The sequence below is a fragment of the Salvelinus namaycush genome, chromosome 27 (genome assembly GCF_016432855.1).
Source record: "Salvelinus namaycush isolate Seneca chromosome 27, SaNama_1.0, whole genome shotgun sequence".
Taxonomy (NCBI): Eukaryota; Metazoa; Chordata; class Actinopteri; order Salmoniformes; family Salmonidae; genus Salvelinus; species Salvelinus namaycush.
The window spans coordinates 6,926,814-6,947,904 of record NC_052333.1 but is presented as its reverse complement, the minus strand read 5'-3'; the positions used below and the strand labels follow the sequence as shown (position 1 = coordinate 6,947,904).

The 21,091-nt window shown below is 43.3% G+C and overlaps 1 protein-coding gene across 1 annotated transcript in view; it reads right to left on the bottom strand.

The window, feature by feature from the left end:
• LOC120022010 (CUB and sushi domain-containing protein 3-like) overlaps positions 1-21,091 on the bottom strand; it is an 803,421-nt gene that overhangs the window by 327,247 nt on the left and 455,083 nt on the right. Inside the window, exons 13-14 of the mRNA XM_038965812.1 lie at positions 3,925-4,107; positions 1,284-1,610 (exon numbers count right to left, since the gene is read on the bottom strand). Coding sequence (XP_038821740.1) covers positions 1,284-1,610; positions 3,925-4,107 — 510 coding nt within the window. The remainder of the gene's footprint in view (positions 1-1,283; positions 1,611-3,924; positions 4,108-21,091) is intronic.

Here is a 21,091-nt window from a genome sequence, read left to right as displayed (position 1 = left end):
TGATTTCGCTTTGCCAGATGTAACCGTGCTGCTAACTGATTTGCTTCCTTGTCTGTCCCTGTCGCCTTACTGGGCTCCAACCAGTGATCTTCTGATCGTACACCCATGTAACTGCTAGCTTGAAAACCTACAAACCAGTTGTGCCACGGAAAATCATCTGATTAAATGGCGCCATTGGTGACATTTCAAGCTGTAGGGTGAGTTTATCCAGTACAATCTATCCCTAATTTTTGTATTTGAGATGCCTGAGCGGTTGGGGCGGGGCTAGTTATGGTCTGAGTTGGTTGCTCAAATCTAAAGTAGGATTGTAAAGACAAACAGAAGCCAACACTTCACTTCTAGTGACACCAGCATAGATTGAGCATAGACCTTGTAACAAAGGGGATGTTGAAAGGGCTGTAGCGTTCAGCATTAAGAGACTCAAGACGATAGTCGAGGGCACTTCACGACATGAAAACAACCACTTTCCCCTTCTTAAGGGTGTTTATTATTTCCCTTGTAGTGCTAGTGACCTCAAGGCTATTTTTTCAGAACTTTATGAAGCGTAGAGGGGATTTAATCCCTGGAGGAAGATGTCTTCCAACTAAATTGGCCATAAACTCTTGTTACCATAGCCTCGCAGGTCAAGTCAGACTGACTGACTGATGGATGTCTTGGGACAGAAAGCCCCCCAGTCGAACATAACATCAGTGCAACATTGCTCAATCATGTCACTGACAGTTCCTTACTAAAATAACATGGAGTCTGGTTGTCAATCAGAAAGGCCAGCTCCTACAATTGTTCCTAATGACTTGGGCCTTATTTGCACAAAGGATTTCATGGCCTCTTTTTTCCCCCACATTCTTTTGACAGAAGTGATGGATTGGCGTGACATTTTGCGTCTCCTTCAGAAAGCAACAGTTATGAGGCCATTTTGAAAAGGATAACCATAACCGTGAGGGCAAAGTTGATTGGGTGGAAATTGATTAAGCCCTTACGTGATAACTAAAAACAATTGACACAGATATGAGATAGGTCAGGGTAGGACAAATATCAAAAGGATTCAATCAGGACAAAACATACAGGACTATAGTCATTACTGTAAAGTCACCACAAGGTGCCACAAAACGAAAGATATGGCCACAGCTAACATTACCAAGGGCCAAACTCAATTGCACTCGGTTTATGGCAGAGTAACCATGGAAATAGCACAACATGGGTTCAACTGAACTGAGCCCTAATCAACTAACATGGTCAAATCAAACGAAGGACAGCACAGAACGCAACATCAAGGTGAAACCTACTGCTGTAGGTGATGTTGAACCCTCGTCCGGCCATGGAGTGGTCGGCCTGGAACTCCAGCCTCAGTATGTTAGTGTTACTGTCAAGGTGGGAGGGGGACTCGGCCCCCGAGAAGCGTCCCAGGATGGTGGCGTCCAGCAGCTCTCCGTCCTTCACGGTGAGGAAGTCGTAAGGCGCCTCCAGGTCAAAGTCGTTGAAGGCCAGGTGGATGCGGCTGCCGGGTTCCGATAGGATCAGCCACACGCAGTTCATGTTGTTGCTGTAGCCTTCTGGGTAGTCGGGTGATAATACCGTGCCCATTGGCGCTGTGAAGTTGGACAGGCATGGGACTGTGGAGGAGAGTGATGGGGGCGAAGAGAAAATATGGTGTGAACGCACTTCAAAATGCCTGGAACTGAATGTAGCAGAAATTGATGAAACATCTGTTAATATGGTATCAACATCATAATCTACAGGGATCTGGTTTCACTAGTTTTGATTACAGAAATGCAGTGATAAGACACTGAAAAACTGTAGATTGATATGGGAGATAAGACACTACCCTCTACCAAGACACTACCCTCTACCAAGACACTAACCTCTACCAAGACACTAACCTCTACCAAGACACTACCCTCTACCAAGACACTAACCTCTACCAAGACACTAACCTCTACCAAGACACCTCCCTCTACCAAGACACCACCATCTACCAAGACACTACCCTCTACCAAGACACTAACCTCTACCAAGACACTACCCTCTACCAAGACACTAACCTCTACCAAGACACTACCCTCTACCAAGACACTACCATCTACCAAGACACTAACCTCTACCAAGACACTACCATCTACCAAGACACTACCCTCTACCAAGACACTAACCTCTACCAAGACACTACCAAGACACTACCCTCTACCAAGACACTACCCTCTACCAAGACACCTCCCTCTACCAAGCATCTACCCTCTACCAAGACACTAACCTCTACCAAGACACTACCCTCTACCAAGACACTACCCTCTACCAAGACACTACCCTCTACCAAGACACTAATCTCTACCAAGACACTAACCTCTACCAAGACACTTCCCTCTACCAAGACACTTCCCTCTACCAAGACACTAACCTCTACCAAGACACTAACCTTTACCAAAACACTACCCTCTACCAAGACACTAGCCTCTACCAAGACACTAACCTCTACCAAGACACTACCCTGTACCAAGACACTACCCTGTACAAAGACACTAACCTCTACCAAGACACTAACCTCTACCAAGACACTACCCTGTACAAAGACATTAACCTCTACCAAGACACTACCCTCTACCAAGACACTACCAAGACACCACCCTCTACCAAGACACTAACCTCTACCAAGACACCTCCCTCTACCAAGACACCACCCTCTACCAAGACACTAACCTCTACCAAGACACCTCCCTCTACCAAGACACCACCCTCTACCAAGACACTACCCTCTACCAAGACACTAACCTCTACCAAGACACATCCCTCTACCAAGACACTACCCTCTACCAAGACACTAACCTCTACCAAGACACATCCCTCTACCAAGACACTACCCTCTACCAAGACACTACCCTCTACCAAAACACCACCCTCTACCAAGACACTACCATCTACCAAGACACTACCCACTTTATATTTGTAAATACAGTCATATCTGACATAGCACATTCATTATGTTGTGTCACTGATCTACACACAATAGCTCATAATGTCAACATGGAATGATGTTTTTAGAAATGTTTACATTGTCGTGCCATTCATCCACCTGCCATCAACTCATGTTTGAGCATGATAATGCACGGCCCCATGTCGCAAGAATCTGTACTCAACTCCTGTAAGCTGAAAATGTCCCACTTCTTCCATGGCCTGCGTATTATTTGGGATGCTCTGGATCGACGTGTATGACAGCGTGTTCCAGCTCCCGCAAATATACATCGACATCGCACAGCCATTGAAGAGGAGTGGGACAACATTCCACAGGGCACAATCAACAGCCTGATCAACTCTATGCAAAGGAGATGTGTTGCACGGCATGTGGCAAATGGTGGTCACACCAGATACTGACTGGTTTTCTGATCCACGCCCCTACCTTTTTATTTAAGGTATCTGTGAACAACAGATGCATATCTGTATTCCCAGTCATGTGAAATCCATAGATTAGGGCCTAATTAAATAATTTCAATTGAATGATTTCCTTATATACATTTTTATTTAACCTTTATTTAACTAGGCAAGTCAGTTAAGAACAAAATCTTATTTACAATGACGGCCTACCCCGGCCAAACCCCGACGACGCTGGGCCAATTGTGCGACCGCCCTATGGGACTGCCAATCACGGCCGGTTGTGATACAGCCTTGATTCGAACCAGGGTGTCTGTAGTGATGCCTCTAGCACTGAGATGCAGTGCCTTAGACCGCTGCACCACTCGGGAGCCCAAATACGAACTGCAACTCAGCAAAATCTTTGATTTTGTTGCATGTTGCGTTTGTATTTTTGTTCAGTTTAGTATAGTGCCCATTGGGCTCTGGTAAAAAGTAGTGCCACTTGGGATTCAGACACATTTTGATGAAAAAATAAGACGAACAATCCCAGACAATAGATGTGATGTAGATGTTCCTACTCACAGATGCACATGGGGATGTTGGCCGACCACTGGTTGTTGTTCTGGCATGCTATGGTCCTCTCCCCGATGAGTTCAAACCCAAACTGACACTCGAAGCGCAGGATGGCCCCATTCAGGAAGCTGTCACCTTCCCTTATTCCATAGAGGGGCGTACCAGGGTCACCACAACTCTCCTTGTCGATCTCTGTGGAAAACAGCGACAAAAAACATAGCCCTCGTAAGCATACGACAGTTGACAGTATAGTTTGTTTTATTGAATGGGTAAATGTGTCTTGTGTCCGTCTGCCATCAAACAACAATAGCATCATGCTTTCCAGTTCAAGTAATGGATCCAATTCAAACCATGAGGTATTTACAGTACATTAGTAACAAAGGGGTTGTAACATTAATCAGGCCATATTCAGAACAAACACAGATTAGTTCAGGCAACAATCACAAGGAGTTAGTGATCATCCTCTCACCCATTCAGACAGAAAATACTTTGTTGTCCTCAGAGTAGAATAGTACAGTTATACGGCCTTATTTGATCTTTTCTGTTTCCATGTTTGAGAAGGCGAACAAGGGAGATGATAGGAGAGATCTTTGTAATCCCTACCACACTAAGGAAACAGGTGAATCCTCCCTAACACTGGGCCTGCGTCTATTCAGACAAGCATGACAAAGCATGCAGAGCCTCTCTCTCCCTGAATGCACCAGCACAGCAGACGGGAAGCCACAAATACACGTAACCACCCCACACACACACACCTCACCCATCCTGGGTCACCACAGCCAGATAACACCCCAGATTGGCATGGTTGGTTCTCTCGGAGCATGTGGGTGTGGGGAGGAGCTGTAATGCATCTTCTCAGATGTCCTCAGAGTTGAACCCTGAACCCTGGCGCTGTCTCCGAGAGCATTCTCAAACGGTAAGGGAACGAAAAACTCCTCTAAATAATATTCAAGGCAGGATTAATGTTGGGTTGGATCACGTTAGCGGCTCGTGGGAGTGAGGGGAGGTTTATTTCAGCCGTGGTGTAATGGAAGTCTTTGCAATGCTTGATATATTGCATTAATTTCAATCATGACACCCTCTTTATGGGAATCACAATACCTACTGCCCTGACTGCCTGGGCTGTTCAATCTGTAGGATTGAGGAAGGGAGGGAAAGTGGGAGGGAGGGAGGGAGGGCTGGGGAAGGTTAGAGCATATTAACTGCTCTGTGTTTTACAACATCAGAAAAGACAGAGAACAAATTGCTTTGGAGCAGCGCACATCGCATCTGAATAACGCCTGGCGACAGAATGTTGAAAACTAAGGTTAGCTTTGTCTGTGGAGAGATGGTCAATTGTTATATCCTATCTGGAGTGGGTATATGTGTTCATAAGCACAACGCATACTGTTGACCCCTTGCCTAGCTCTTTCGTTCAGGGATTCTATTACTGTATGTTTCCAGAAACTGCCAGGTAAATTAAAAAATCACCAAACAGCAATCACTGCCAGTCAACAATACTGGCTATCACAGAATCCCAACTCATACGAAGTAGGAACCACATTGTAGATGCAAATGAGGGAAAAATATGACATTGTAAGCCTACTCCTCATGTATGCTAATTTTAATTCTACTTGTGAGATTTACTTTTCATAAATCTTGGCTAAGAATGTCTCATTAAGCTAGATTTAGCCATCCCTGAGAATTACAGTCCAATCAGAATGACACATATGACGTTTATTCAAAGGCAGAGAAAACTAGAGAAAATGAAATCTCAAAGATGAGTCACTAACATAGATTCAAACGACAGCAAGGAGCCAGAGTAGTATAGGCCCACATCTTAGTAAACTATTCTAATGATCTGAGATGTTCAAATTCTTAGTAATATGCTAAAATGAGTCCTGTTGAGTAAAACTGATCTGGTACTGGTACTTCCTGTATATAACTCCACATTGATCTGGTACTGGTACTTCCTGTATATAACTCCACATTGATTTGGTACTGGTACTCCCTGTATATAGCTCCACATTGATCTAGTACTGGTACTCCCTGTATATAGCTCCACATTGATCTGGTACTGGTACTCCCTGTATATAGCTCCACATTGATCTGGTACTGGTACTCCCTGTATATAACTCCACATTGATCTGGTACTGGTACTCCCTGTATATAGCTCCACATTGATCTAGTACTGGTACTCCCTGTATATAACTCCACATTGATCTGGTACTGGTTCTTCCTGTATATAGCTCCACGTTGATCTGGTACTGGTACTCCCTGTATATAGCTCCACATTGATCTGGTACTGGTTCTTCCTGTATATAGCTCCACATTGATCTGGTACTGGTACTCCCTGTATATAACTCCACATTGATCTGGTACTGGTTCTTCCTGTATATAGCTCCACATTGATCTGGTACTGGTACTCCCTGTATATAACTCCACATTGATCTGGTACTGGTACTTCCTGTATATAGCTCCACATTGATCTGGTACTGGTACTCCCTGTATATAGCTCCACATTGATCTGGTACTGGTACTCCCTGTATATAGCTCCACATTGATCTGGTACTGGTACTTCCTGTAAATAGCCCCACATTGATTCGTAAGCAATCATTTCACGGTTAAGTCTACAGCGTTATATTCGGCGCCTGTGACATAAAATGTGATTGAAATATTGCTTGATTGATTGATTTAAATTTAAACAACTTATTAAGGGATATCAATAATATGAGCACTTTAAAAATGATAAAAAATATATGAATACATTGTATTATGTACCATTGGAAGTATTTCTATCAATTGTAAATGAATGTGTAGACTTCAAATGAAACTACAAGGAAATGTATAGTTGGATGACTCACGTCTACAGGAACTATACAACATTTTCCTTGAGGTACACTTATAATCCAAAACATCCAAAGTTGTATGTGGGAAAAAGTATTTGTGAAAACTGGTAGTTAATTACCAGTAGTTAATCTGTTCATTACATCAAACCTAGCGAAGGCATTTCCTCAATAAATATAGTAAGACTGAACATTAGAATTAGAATTGATGATCATTAATTAGTAATGCCTGTCGTGTCTGTTATGTGAAGTGATTGAGATGCTAGTTGCTTTCAAAGAATAAAGTCACATTTTATGAGCTCCTGTATGCTGCCTTAATCTGGTCTTAATTTTCCATATAGTCAATGTTCCACTCTCCCAAACCTCCAAACGATGGGTTACAATGGCATATCCACACTAGTAATCTTGGCTGCAGTATTCACAGTGTTGTTAAATAGAAAACGTTGGAATTGGAGGACATCAACGTGGCCATTATAATGTGACAACTTTTGTTGTAGATGATTTGTCCTCCAATGCTCCATAAAAACACATTAACATCTCATCAATAGAACACGATCCAACCAGATATCTCACTTGAGCTCATAAAATATATATTATGTTTGTGAACTAATTAGAGGCCCACATATTCCAGTTATAACCCATGTTTTAAAAAAAATCTGTCACAGAGGTCCTAACCTCCAGCTCTTGGTGCTGTGATAGGGGACGCAAATCAATCAGTGTGTGTGTACTGTATGTGTGTATATACAGTATGTGTGTGTGTGTGTGTGTGTGTATGTATGTGTGTGTGTATGTGTGTGTGTACGTGTGTGTGTGTATGTGTGTGTGTGTATTGTGTGTTTGTTGCATCTTACACTGCTCTAAGAACTTCACAAGTCCTCCAATAATTGTCTATCAATGCAGCTTTTCCAATCTCATTGTGGCTTTATTAATTTCCCCTGACTCATCTAACTGTCCTCTATACATTTATTTTGATGTCTATTGCCCCAAAAATAAACACACACTTCTTATTCAAAATGGTTAAATACATGATTAAGGATGAATCACTCCAATGAGGTACAGTACCTCACAGGGTCTGTCTCAAATGACACCCTATTCCCTATGTATCACCTTTTGACCAGGGCCCTATGAGTAATATTGTAAAGTAGAGCACTTTATAGGGAACAGGGTAGCATTTGGGATGCATCAGCAGTCTTTCTAGAAATATTCAAATTAAACCTGTATTATTGTTCTCAGTCTTAATTTTTCATCTGGCTTCATGGAATGATTCAATGTGGTTTCAGAATAACTTATATTTGTTTTCCTCCTGAAATCCCCCAGCCATCATTACTGAGCTCTACAGGATGACAATGTGTGCCTTAAATGGCAATAATTAGCTGCATGTTTTAATTATGTTACTCTAAAATGAAAGAACACCATCATATTCAGGGAAAATAACATCACACAATTTGTTCACCTCTGGCTTCTCATTCTCTTAGACTATTCCGCTTGATTCTACCTTCAAATTGATCCCTTTCTTATTTGTCCTACCTGCAGCTCAGAAACCTGAAAGCCTTGTGCATGGACTCTGTTACGAACTTCTACTTGGTACTCATCCCGGATCCGGGAGCACCCTCATCAGTAAAAAAGCTGACTAGCATAGCCTAGCATAGCGCCACAAGTAAATACTAGCATCTAAATATCATGAAATCACAAGTCCAAGACACCAGATGAAAGATACACATCTTGTGAATCCAGCCATCATTTCTGATTTTTAAAATGTTTTACAGGGAAGACACAATATGTATTTCTATTAGCTAACCACGATAGCAAAAGACCCAACTTTTTTTTCTCCACCATTTTTTTACTGCATAGGTAGCTATCACAAATTCGACCAAATAAAGATATAAATAGTCACTAACCAAGAAACAACTTCATCAGATGACAGTCTGATAACATATTTATTGTATAGCATATGTTTTGATCGAAAAATGTGCATATTTCAGGTATAAATCATAGTTTTACATTGCAGCCACCATCACAAAATCTCACCAAAGCAGCTAGAATAACTACAGAGACCAACGTGAATTACCTAAATACTCATCATTAAAAAAAAAAAAAAAAATACACAGTGTACAGCAAATGAAAGACAAACATCTTGTGAATCCAGCCAATATTTCAGATTTTTTACGTGTTTTACAGCGAAAACACAATATAGCATTATATTAGCTTACTACAATAGCCTACCACACAGCCCCATTCATTCAACATATCGTTAGCGATAGCGAATAAACCAGCAAAAGATATTAATTTTTTCACTAACCTTCTCAAACCCCATCAGATGACAGTCCTATAACATCATATTACACAATACATATATGGTTTGTTCGAAAATGTGCATATTTAGCGGCACAAATCGTGGTTATACAATGAGAATAGTAGCCAAACTGCAAAAAAAATGTCGGGAGAAATCTTGGGAGAGGCACCTAATCTAATCAATAACTAATCATAAACTTGACTAAAAAATACAGGTTGGACAGCAAATGAAAGATACATTAGTTCTTAATGCAACCGCTGTGTTAGATTTTTTAAATTAACGTTACTACGACATACAGCGTGCGTTAAAGCGAGACCGCACCGAAATTAATGGCGGAATAATAGTTTAACTTTTTCGACAGAAATTACGAATTAACATCATAAATAGTTCTTACTATTTGATGAGCTTCCATCAGAATCTTGCACAAGTTGTCATTTGTCCAGAATAATCGTTGCTCGGTTGTAGAAGGTCGTCTTCAACTGTGGAATTAGCAGCAAACGTTAGCCATGTGGTGCAGACGTGTCCAACTCAGCATAACGCAGAACAAAGAAAATCCCGAAAATCGCAATATACTGATATAAACTGATATAACTCGGTTTAAAATAACTACATTATGATGTTTTTAACACGTATATCGAATAAAATCAGAGCCGGATATATCTAGCGCCTATAACAACAGCTTTTCAGGACGCAATCCTGAGGTCTGTCTCGCGTCATGACGAACGTAGAAAAGACTGCACACCCGGTTCCAAGAGCTCTTGTTCGGCCTCAGATCTACCTAGACACCCCATTCCAATTCTCACTGCTTACTGACATCTAGGGGAAGGCGTATGCAGTGCATGTAGACCCATAGATTACATGCAAATTAATAAACTGACCCTGGAACAGAGCCCCCGATTTCAGATTTCTCACTTCCTGATAGGAAGTTTGCTGCAAAATGAGTTCTGTTTTACTCACAGATATAATTCAAACGGTTTTAGAAACTAGAGAGTGTTTTCTATCCAATAGTAATAATAATATGCATATTGTACGAGCAAGAATTGAGTACGAGGCAGTTTAATTTGGGAACGAATTTTTACAAAGTCGAAATGGCGCCCCCCTATTGAGAAAAGGTTTAAGACCTTGTGCAAAAAAAGACACTAACAAGAGAAATATACTGAACGATTCATCCCCATTCTGTTGAATCTTCTAACCTCTACTAGGTGAAATCATAGCGGTTTGTTGAACAGTGTGTTTTTGCGGGGGGGGGGGGGGGGGGGGTTGATACATTTAACACACCTACCCTAGTTAATTGGGTAGGCTTAATTGACAGCAGGACTTACAACCATGGTTACCATGCATCCTAATGAGATCAAATTGAGCAACCGATATGACCGGATTGGTAGATTATGAAGATGACCATACTGCCCTACCAAGAAAAAAGACAGTAACTGTTCATTTGGTCGAAAATGAGTTAATGTCATGTTTGCTACATTAAATACATGCTTAATCATGTGTACAAGTATCCTGCCTCTATTGTGTTCTGGAGAAAATGGGGGTTGTGTTAGTAGTTAACTGCATAAAGTTATTGTGAAACCAAGGTGAATAAAAGCCATTTTTCTCAGTTCCACTCTATGAGCAGTTACTGCCTTTTTGCTTGGTAGAGCAGTATAGATTTTCAATGAAGCACCACTGCCCTTGATCTTGGGCAGAGTGTAACTCAAGGACACCAGCCATGGTGAACACCCTTAAATATAGACACAACTCTATAGACTAGTCTCCAAAGGAACATGGGTAAGGTCCTCCAGCAGTACCGGCACTTCCTGCCTCTTGATAAGTTCTCCACTATTTCCCAAATGGCACCCTATTTCTTATATACTGTAGTGCACTACTGTTAACCAGCACCCTATGGACTTTGGTCAAAAGTAGTGCACTATAAAGGGAATAGGGTGCCATTTCGGATACACCTCTATTTTTCGTTTATCTCTTAAGGTCTAACTTGACCCTTTCCTCACCCCGTGAGCTCACATCCCATTACAGGCTTTACTGTTCTTCATGGTCCTGTCCCTGTTCCGGTCACCAACTGTGTGAAGAATGACCTTCACTGATGCTTTTCTGGAAATTGTCTTATAAAATACGCGTGGCAAAAGTATGTGGACACGGCTTCCAATTAGTGGATTCGGCTATTTCAGCCACACCCGTTGCTGACAGAGCACACAGCCATGCAATCTCTATAGACAAACATTGGCAGTAGAATGGCCTTACTGAAGAGCTCAGTGACTTTCAACAGGGCAACATCATAAGATGCCACCTTTCTAACAAGTCAGTTCGTCAAATTTCTGCCTTGATAGAGCTGCCCTGGTCAACTGTAAGTGCTACTATTGTGAAATGGAATCTATTAGCTACAATGGCTCAGCCGTGAAGGGGTAGGCCACACAAGCTCACAGAATGGGACTGCCGAGTGCTGAAGCAAGTAGCGTGTAAAAACCGTCTGTCATTGGTAGCAATACTCACTACCGAGTTCAAAACTGCCTCTGGAACAACGTCAGCACAAGAACTGTTTGTCGGGAAATGGATTTCCATGGCCAAGCAGCTGCACACGAGCCTAAGATCACCATGCGCTATGCCAAGCGTCAGCTGGACTGGTGTAAAGCTCTCCACCATTGGACTCTGGAGCAGTGGAAAGGCGTTCTCTGGAGTGATGAATCACGCTTCACCATCTGGCAGTCCGACGGACGAATCGGGGTTTGGCAGACACCAGGAGAACGCTACTTGCTCCAATGCACAGTGCCAACTGTAAAGTTTGGTGGAGGAGGAATAATAGTCTGTTTTCCATGGTTCGGACTAGGCCCCTTGGTGCTAGTGAAGGGACATCGTAAAGCTTAACACAGTTTGGGGAAGGTCCTTTCCTGTTTCAGCATGACAATGCCATTTACAATTATTTTAAATTTTATTTTATTTTTATTTAACCTTTTTTTAAACTAGGCAAGTCAGTTAAGAACAAATTCTTATTTACAATGCTGGCCTATCCCGGCTAAACCCGGATGACCCTGGTTTGTCAAGATTGGTGTGGAAGAACTTGACTGGCCTAAACAAAGCCCTGACCTCAACCCCGTCGAACACCTTTGGGATGAATTGGACAGCCAACTGCAAGCCAGGCCTAATCGCCCAACATCAGTGCCCGACCTCACTAATGCTTGTGGCGGAATGGAAGCCCCGGCAGCAATTTTCCAACATCTAGTGGAAAGCCTTCCCAGAAGAGTGGCAGCTGTTATTTCAGCAAAGGGGGGACCAACTCCATATTAATGCCCATGATTTTGGAATGAGATGTTCGACGAAACTGGTACCCACGCGATGTCGTGTATGTCATTATGTCCTTTTGATGTAAAATCTGCTCCCATTGTGTAAAATTCTTGACAGTTACAGCGAACTGACATCAAAATGCCGAAACTGGTACCCACACTACTGTAAGTGCACATTAGAATGGAGGCAGGTAGTCGAGGGAAATCATAACAGCTCACTCACAAAGTAATTAACGAGGCGAGAATCTGTCGAATTTACAGACACACTCTAGAATAAGATACAAATTGTTTTAGGTGCATATTCTACTAGTTATAAATGTTGCAGAAGTTTTAGTACAGCAGATTGTTGGTAAAACCATGATCATGTGTTCCAACTGTGTTTGATTGAGACAAAACAATCTTAAAAGCCCAATACACAGTGCATATGCATAAATCATTCATGATGTAAGTACATTATATTTAATTCATCTAACAAAGAACATGTTAAATGTTTAATTGAACTGGGAACATCAATGCTTTATGGTGACCAGTATATTTGCTGGCTAAACAGTGAAATGTTATTGGCTTCCTCTACATTCTCTCTAAAGGGAGTTATTAGGTCTCACACTATGAGGACTCCCATTTGGTTCTCTATATCCGCTAGCTTTTCCCAGGATCTGCTTATTCCCACTATGAGACAATAATATCATCCATAGCCTGCAGCACTCCAAATAACTAATTTCTCTAGAAGTTGTTAGCTGAGATAATGAGATGCTAGTATAGACTGGCTGTAGACAGAGAGATGCTAGCACACATAGACTGGCTGTAGACAGAGAGATGCTAGCACACATAGACTGGCTGCAGACAGAGAGATGCTAGCACACATAGACTGGCTGTAGACAGAGAGATGCTAGCACACATAGACTGGCTGTAGACAGAGAGATGCTAGCATAGACTGGCTGTAGACAGAGAGATGCTAGCATAGACTGGCTGCAGACAGAGCGATGCTAGCACACATAGACTGGCTGTAGACAGAGAGATGCTAGCATAGACTGGCTGTAGACAGAGAGATGCTAGCATAGACTGGCTGCCGACAGAGAGATGCTAGCACACATAGACTGGCTGCAGACAGAGAGATGCTAGCACACATAGACTGGCTGTAGACAGAGAGATGCTAGCATAGACTGGCTGTAGACAGAGAGATGCTAGCATAGACTGGCTGCAGACAGAGAGATGCTAGCATAGACTGGCTGTAGACAGAGAGATGCTAGCACACATACACTGGCTGTAGACAGAGAGATGCTAGCATAGACTGGCTGTAGACAGAGAGATGCTAGCACACATACACTGGCTGTAGACAGAGAGATGCTAGCACACATAGACTGGCTGTAGACAGAGAGATGCTAGCACACATAGACTGGCTGCAGACAGAGAGATGCTAGCACACATAGACTGGCTGTAGACAGAGAGATGCTAGCACACATAGACTGGCTGCAGACAGAGAGATGCTAGCACACATAGACTGGCTGTAGACAGAGAGATGCTAGCACACATAGACTGGCTGTAGACAGAGAGATGCTAGCACACATAGACTGGCTGTAGACAGAGAGATGCTAGCACACATAGACTGGCTGCAGACAGAGAGATGCTAGCACACATAGACTGGCTGTAGACAGAGAGATGCTAGCACACATACACTGGCTGTAGACATAGAGATGCTAGCACACATAGACTGGCTGCAGACAGAGAGATGCTAGCACACATAGACTGGCTGTAGACAGAGAGATGCTAGCACACATAGACTGGCTGTAGACAGAGAGATGCTAGCACACATAGACTGGCTGTAGACAGAGAGATGCTAGCACACATAGACTGGCTGCAGACAGAGAGATGCTAGCATAGACTGGCTGTAGACAGAGAGATGCTAGCACACATAGACTGGCTGTAGACAGAGAGATGCTAGCACACATAGACTGGCTGTAGACAGAGAGATGCTAACACACATAGACTGGCTGCAGACAGAGAGATGCTAGCACACATAGACTGGCTGTAGACAGAGAGATGCTAGCATAGACTGGCTGTAGACAGAGAGATGCTAGCACACATAGACTGGCTGCAGACAGAGAGATGCTAGCACACATAGACTGGCTGTAGACAGAGAGATGCTAGCACACATAGACTGGCTGCAGACAGAGAGATGCTAGCACACATAGACTGGCTGTAGACAGAGAGATGCTAGCATAGACTGGCTGTAGACAGAGAGATGCTAGCACACATAGACTGGCTGTAGACAGAGAGATGCTAGCACACATAGACTGGCTGTAGACAGAGAGATGCTAACACACATAGACTGGCTGCAGACAGAGAGATGCTAGCACACATAGACTGGCTGTAGACAGAGAGATGCTAGCACACATAGACTGGCTGTAGACAGAGAGATGCTAGCATAGACTGGCTGTAGACAGAGAGATGCTAGCACACATAGACTGGCTGCAGACAGAGAGATGCTAGCACACATAGACTGGCTGTAGACAGAGAGATGCTAGCACACATAGACTGGCTGCAGACAGAGAGATGCTAGCACACATAGACTGGCTGTAGACAGAGAGATGCTAGCACACATAGACTGGCTGCAGACAGAGAGATGCTAGCACACATAGACTGGCTGCAGACAGAGAAAACTGTTGTATCATTGTAGAGAGAAGACAGGAGAAGAGCGTATCATATGCTCCCTGCAGTGCTGAGAGAAAGTATCTTCTACTCTCTCTCTGTGTGTGTGTGTGTGTGTGTGTGTGTGTGTGTGTGTGTGTGTGTGTGTGTGTGTGTGTGTGTGTGTGTGGGGGGGGGTGTGTGTGTGTGTGTGTGTGTGTGTGTGTGTGTGTGTGTGTGTGTGTGTGTGTGTGTGTGTGTGTGTGTGTGTGTGTGTGAGCACACATGATTCAACTGTGTGAACAGTTGGTGGTTTAGTGTAGCACAATCATTTAAAACCACTCAAGCCATACCACATAGAGAGAGAGAGAAGGAGAGAGAGATAGAGAGGGAAGAAAGAGAGATAGAATGAAAGGCAGAGTGGAAGAAAGCAAGAGAGAGAGCGAGAGGGGGGAGATTGGTTTAAAGATAGAGAGAAAGAGATAACAGGAGAGAAAAAGAAAAGAGACAGAAAGAGAGCGAGAGAGAGAACGGGCGAGGAGGAGTGCAATGACATGTACAGTCAACGCTATCGAGCAAAATGCAAATGGCTCTTCTGTTCTGGAATCTCTAATTAGGGGGCATAAGAAATAATGATGGCTATGACTACCCATAAACCTCTGCAACACTCATGTGTATCTAATGGGGTGAAAAACAATAGTTCAAGTAAATTGAGGACAAGTCTGGAAAAGATGACATCCTTTCATGTGTTTAGAATGCAGGGAATGCAGGACTCTGAAATACATGCAGATGAATACGTGTCCTGTGTTTCACCTGAGATCTGAATATTGTCCACAGACTGTTCTGATTAGAAGTGATTTTGTTGCAGTGTAAAACTCAAATGACGCGTTGTGCACAAATGGATTCATCACGTGATTTGACAAAGATTTTAATACTCTTTCTTCTTAACAACATGTTAAAAATACACTATTTGTTTTAAAGAATAAGCATCAGAGCAACTTAATGTAAAGCGTTATCAAATCTCCTTTTCACCCTTCAAGTGTCCTGATTCATCTGTCAGTGTTTCTGCTACTAGAAGTATGAATGGATGTGAGGTGTTAACGTCAACCCACAGTGACAGGGTCCAAAAGCATGAAATCAGCTGCTAAATGAGCTCTTTTATTCTTCATTAGGGAAGGCCATTTAGCACGATGTAAAGTACTGGCACCAAGTGAGAAATTAAGAAGATAACTGCTCTCAGATCAGTATTTTAGGGATATGGAAGCTTCTGATAAACATCTACACTGAGTGTACAAAACATTAAGAACACCTGCTCTTTCCATGACATAGATGGACCAGGATAATCCAGGTGAAAGCTATGATCCCTTATTGATGTCACTTGTTAAATGCACTTAAATCAGTCTAGATGAAGGGGAGGAGACAGGTTAAAGAAGGATTTTTAAGCCTTGAGACAATTGAGAAATGGATTGTGTATGTGTGCCATTAAAAGGGTGAATGGCCAAACCAAAATATTTAAGTGCCTTTGAACGGGGTATGATAGTAGGTGCCAGGCACACTGGTTTGTGTCAAGAACTGCAACGCTGCTGGGTTTTTCATGCTCAACAGTTTGCCATGTGTATCAAGAATGGTCCACCACCTAAAGGACATACTTTCGACACCTTGTAGTCCACGCCCCGATGAATTGAGATTGTTCTGAGGGAAATGTTTTGTACACTCAGTGGGCTGTACGTCTTCTTGTAAAGTGATACCAAATTTCCTTTTCACCCTTCAAGTGCCTCTGTCCTGCTTCATCTGTCAGTGTTTCTGTGGGAATAGTATGAATGGATGTGATGGGTTAATGTCAAAAAACATTAAATCATCTGCTAAATTAGCACGTTTATTCCTCATTAGGGAAGGCCATTTAACATGATGTGAAGTACTGGCACCAAGTGAGAAATTATCAAAATAACTGTTCTCAGATCAGTATTTCAGGGATATTGAAGCTTCTGACAAACATCTACAGTAATGTAGGCCTTCTACACAGCATCATCTACAGTAAGGTAGGCCTTCTACACAGCATCATCTACAGTAACGTAGGCCTTCTACACAGCATCATCTACAGTAAGGTAGGCCTTCTACACAGCATCATCTACAGTAAGGTAGGCCTTCTACACAGCATCATCTACATTAACGTAGGCCTTCTACACAGCATCATCTACATTAACGTAGGCCTTCTACACAGCATCATCTACAGTAAGGTAGGCCTTCTACACAGCATCATCTATAGTAAGGTAGGCATTTTACACAGCATCATCTACAGTAAGGTAGGCCTTCTACACAGCATCATCTACATTAACGTAGGCCTTCTACACAGCATCATCTACAGTAAGGTAGGCCTTCTACACAACATCATCTACAGTAAGGTAGGTCTTCTACACAGCATCATCTACATTAACGTAGGCCTTCTACACAGCATCATCTACAGTAAGGTAGGCCTTCTACACAGCATCATCTATAGTAAGGTAGGCCTTCTACACAGCATCATCTATAGTAAGGTAGGCCTTCTACACAGCATCATCTACAGTAAGGTAGGCCTTCTACACAGCATCATCTACATTAACGTAGGCCTTCTACACAGCATCATCCACAGTAAGGTAGGCCTTCTACACAGCATCATCTACATTAACGTAGGCCTTCTACACAGCATCATCTACAGTAATGTAGGCCTTCTACACAGCATCATCTACATTAACGTAGGCCTTCTACACAGCATCATCTACAGTAAGGTAGGCCTTCTACACAGCATCATCTACATTAACGTAGGCCTTCTACACAGCATCATCTACATTAACGTAGGCCTTCTACACAGCATCATCTACAGTAATGTAGGCCTTCTACACAGCATCATCTACAGTAAGGTAGGCCTTCTACACAGCATCATCTACAGTAATGTAGGCCTTCTACACAACATCAACTACAGTAAGGTAGGCCTTCTACACAGCATCATCTACAGTAAGGTAGGCCTTCTACACAGCATCATCTACAGTAAGATATGCCTTCTACACAACATCATCTACAGTAAGGTAGGCCTTCTACACAGCATCATCTACAGTAAGGTAGGCCTTCTACACAACATCATCTACAGTAAGGTAGGCCTTCTACACAGCATCATCTACAGTAAGATATGCCTTCTACACAACATCATCTACAGTAAGGTAGGCCTTCTACACAGCATCGTCTACAGTAATGTAGGCCTTCTACACAGCATCGTCTCAGTAAGGTAGGCTTTCTACACAGCATCATCTACAGTAATGTAGGCCTTCTACACAGCATCGTCTCAGTAAGGTAGGCCTTCTACACAACATTGTCTACAGTAATGTAGGCCTTCTACACAACATCATCTACAGTAAGGTAGGCCTTCTACACAGCATCATCTACAGTAAGGTAGGCTTTCTACACAGCATCATCTACAGTAAGGTAGGCTTTCTACACAGCATCATCTACAGTAAGGTAGGCCTTCTACACAGCATCATCTACAGTAAGGTATGCCTTCTACACAACATCGTCTACAGTAATGTAGGCATTCTACACAGCATCGTCTACAGTAATGTAGGCCTTCTACACAGCATCGTCTCAGTAATGTAGGCCTTCTACACAACATTGTCTACAGTAATGTAGGCCTTCTACACAGCATCATCTACAGTAAGGTAGGCCTTCTACACAGCATTATCTACAGTAAGGTAGGCCCTCTACACAGCATCGTCTACAGTAAGGTAGGCCTTCTACACAGCATCATCTACAGTAAGGTAGGCCTTCTACACAGCATCATCTACAGTAAGGTATGCCTTGTACACAGCATCATCTACAGTACGGTAGGCTTTCTACACAGCATCATCTACAGTAAGGTATGCCTTGTACACAGCATCATCTACATTAAGGTAGGCTTTCTACACAGCATCATCTACAGTAAGGTAGGCCTTCTACACAGCAGCGTCTACAGTAATGTAGGCCTTCTACACAGCATCATCTACAGTAGATACATGAAGTACTTCCTCTTCGTGTATCTGGGAGAGTAGTAAATTAATATTTACTCTCTCACAGTCTTTAAATGAGCACTGATGAAGAGTCAGTAAAGGGTTTACTGTTATGAAAGGCATTGTCTGTTAGAGAGAGGAAGGAAAACTAGATCATTCTAACCACAATCTCTTCCACAGCAGGTTTCTCTCGTTTTTTCCTCCAGAGATATTACAGTATTTCTCTTTTAATCTATCCCTCGATCCCTCTATCCCTCCCTCCCCCCTCTCTCTCTACCAAACTCACTTTCGTTCATCAGGGTGGTTGGCGTGCTGTTTATCACTCAGACACTAATTTATTACAAAGCCCTAAGCTTGAGGGGAAATAATCAAAGATATGGATATTGTGGGGAAACGCTAGCTCATATCCAGCAGATGTGGCTGCTGTTTGAGAGATGAAGCCTCCTTCTATTTCAGGTTGGAATCCCCCCAGTAAATACCAAGCTATGATGTGCGTGACAACACCTTATATGGGTTGCAAGTGTTCACGAGGTGATGAACTATCAGTTTCAGTAGAAGGTAACAGGTCACCAGGACCCGTGACCTTTGACACAATGACAAGTAATTCATAGTGACAGCTTCGTGATTGAGAAAACCAGGGATGGTGGGAGGGAAGAAGGGAGTAAGGGAAGTGTATTAGCCTTTTGACAAGTTGGTAGAGTTAGCTCTGGTCTGCTGCTTCCCTGATAATTTCCCTGTCTGTCCATCTCTCATCTGGACTGACTGTACTGACAGTCAATCTGTCCATCTCTCATCTGACTGGCTGTACTGACAGTCAATCTGTCCATCTCTCATCTGACTGGCTGTACTGACAGTCAATCTGTCCATCTCTCATCTGACTGGCTGTACTGACAGTCAATCTGTCCATCTCTCATCTGACTGGCTGTACTGACAGTCAATCTGTCCATCTCTCATCTGACTGACTGTACTGACAGTCAATCTGTCCATCTCTCATCTGACTGACTGTACTGACAGTCAATCTGTCCATCTCTCATCTGACTGACTGTACTGACAGTCAATCTGTCCATCTCTCATCTGACTGGCTGTACTGACAGTCAATCTGTCCATCTCTCATCTGACTGACTGTACTGACAGTCTGTCTATTAATCTCTCATCAGACTGGCTGTACTGACAGTCAATCTGTCCATCTCTCATCTGACTGGCTGTACTGACAGTCAATCTGTCCATCTCTCATCTGACTGGCTGTACTGAGAGTCAAGCTGTCCATCTCTCATCTGACTGGCTGTACTGACAGTCAATCTGTCCATCTCTCCTCTGACTGGCTGTACTGACAGTCTGTCTATTAATCTCTCATCAGACTGGCTGTAGGGAAAGGGGGATACCTAGTCAGTGTACAACTGAATGCCTTCAACTGAAATGTGTCTTTCTTATTTATCCCAACCCCTCTGAATCAGAGAGGTGCGGAGGGCTGCCTTAATCGGCATCCACGGCACCCGGGGAACAGTGGGTTAACTGCCTTGTTCAGGGGAAGAACGACAGATTTTTACCTTGTCAGCTCTGGGATTCAATCTAGCAACCTTTCAATTACTGGCCCAACGCTCTAACCACTAGGCTACCTGCCGCCCCTGTAGTGACAGTCTATCTGTCCATCTCTCATCTGACTGGCTGTACTGACAGTCCCTCTGCCTCTCTAGCTCAAGGCCGTTCCTCTGCCTCTCTAGCTCAAGGCCGTTCCTCTGCCTCTCTAGCTCAAGGCCGTTCCTCTGCCTCTCTAGCTCAAGGCCGTTCCTCTGCCTCTCTAGCTCAAGGCCGTTCCTCTGCCTCTCTAACTCAAGGCCGTTCCTCTGCCTCTCTAGCTCAAGGCCGTTCCTCTGCCTCTCTAGCTCAAGGCCGTTCCTCTGCCTCTCTAGCTCAAGGCCGTTCCTCTGCCTCTCTAGCTCAAGGCCGTTCCTCTGCCTCTCTAGCTCAAGGCCGTTCCTCTGCCTCTCTAGCTCAAGGCCGTTCCTCTGCCTCTCTAGCTCAAGGCCGTTCCTCTGCCTCTCTAACTCAAGGCCGTTCCTCTGCCTCTCTAGCTCAAGGCCATTCCTCTGCCTCTCTAACTCAAGTTCGATATAAGGTGTAGTAGCTGCTAGAGCG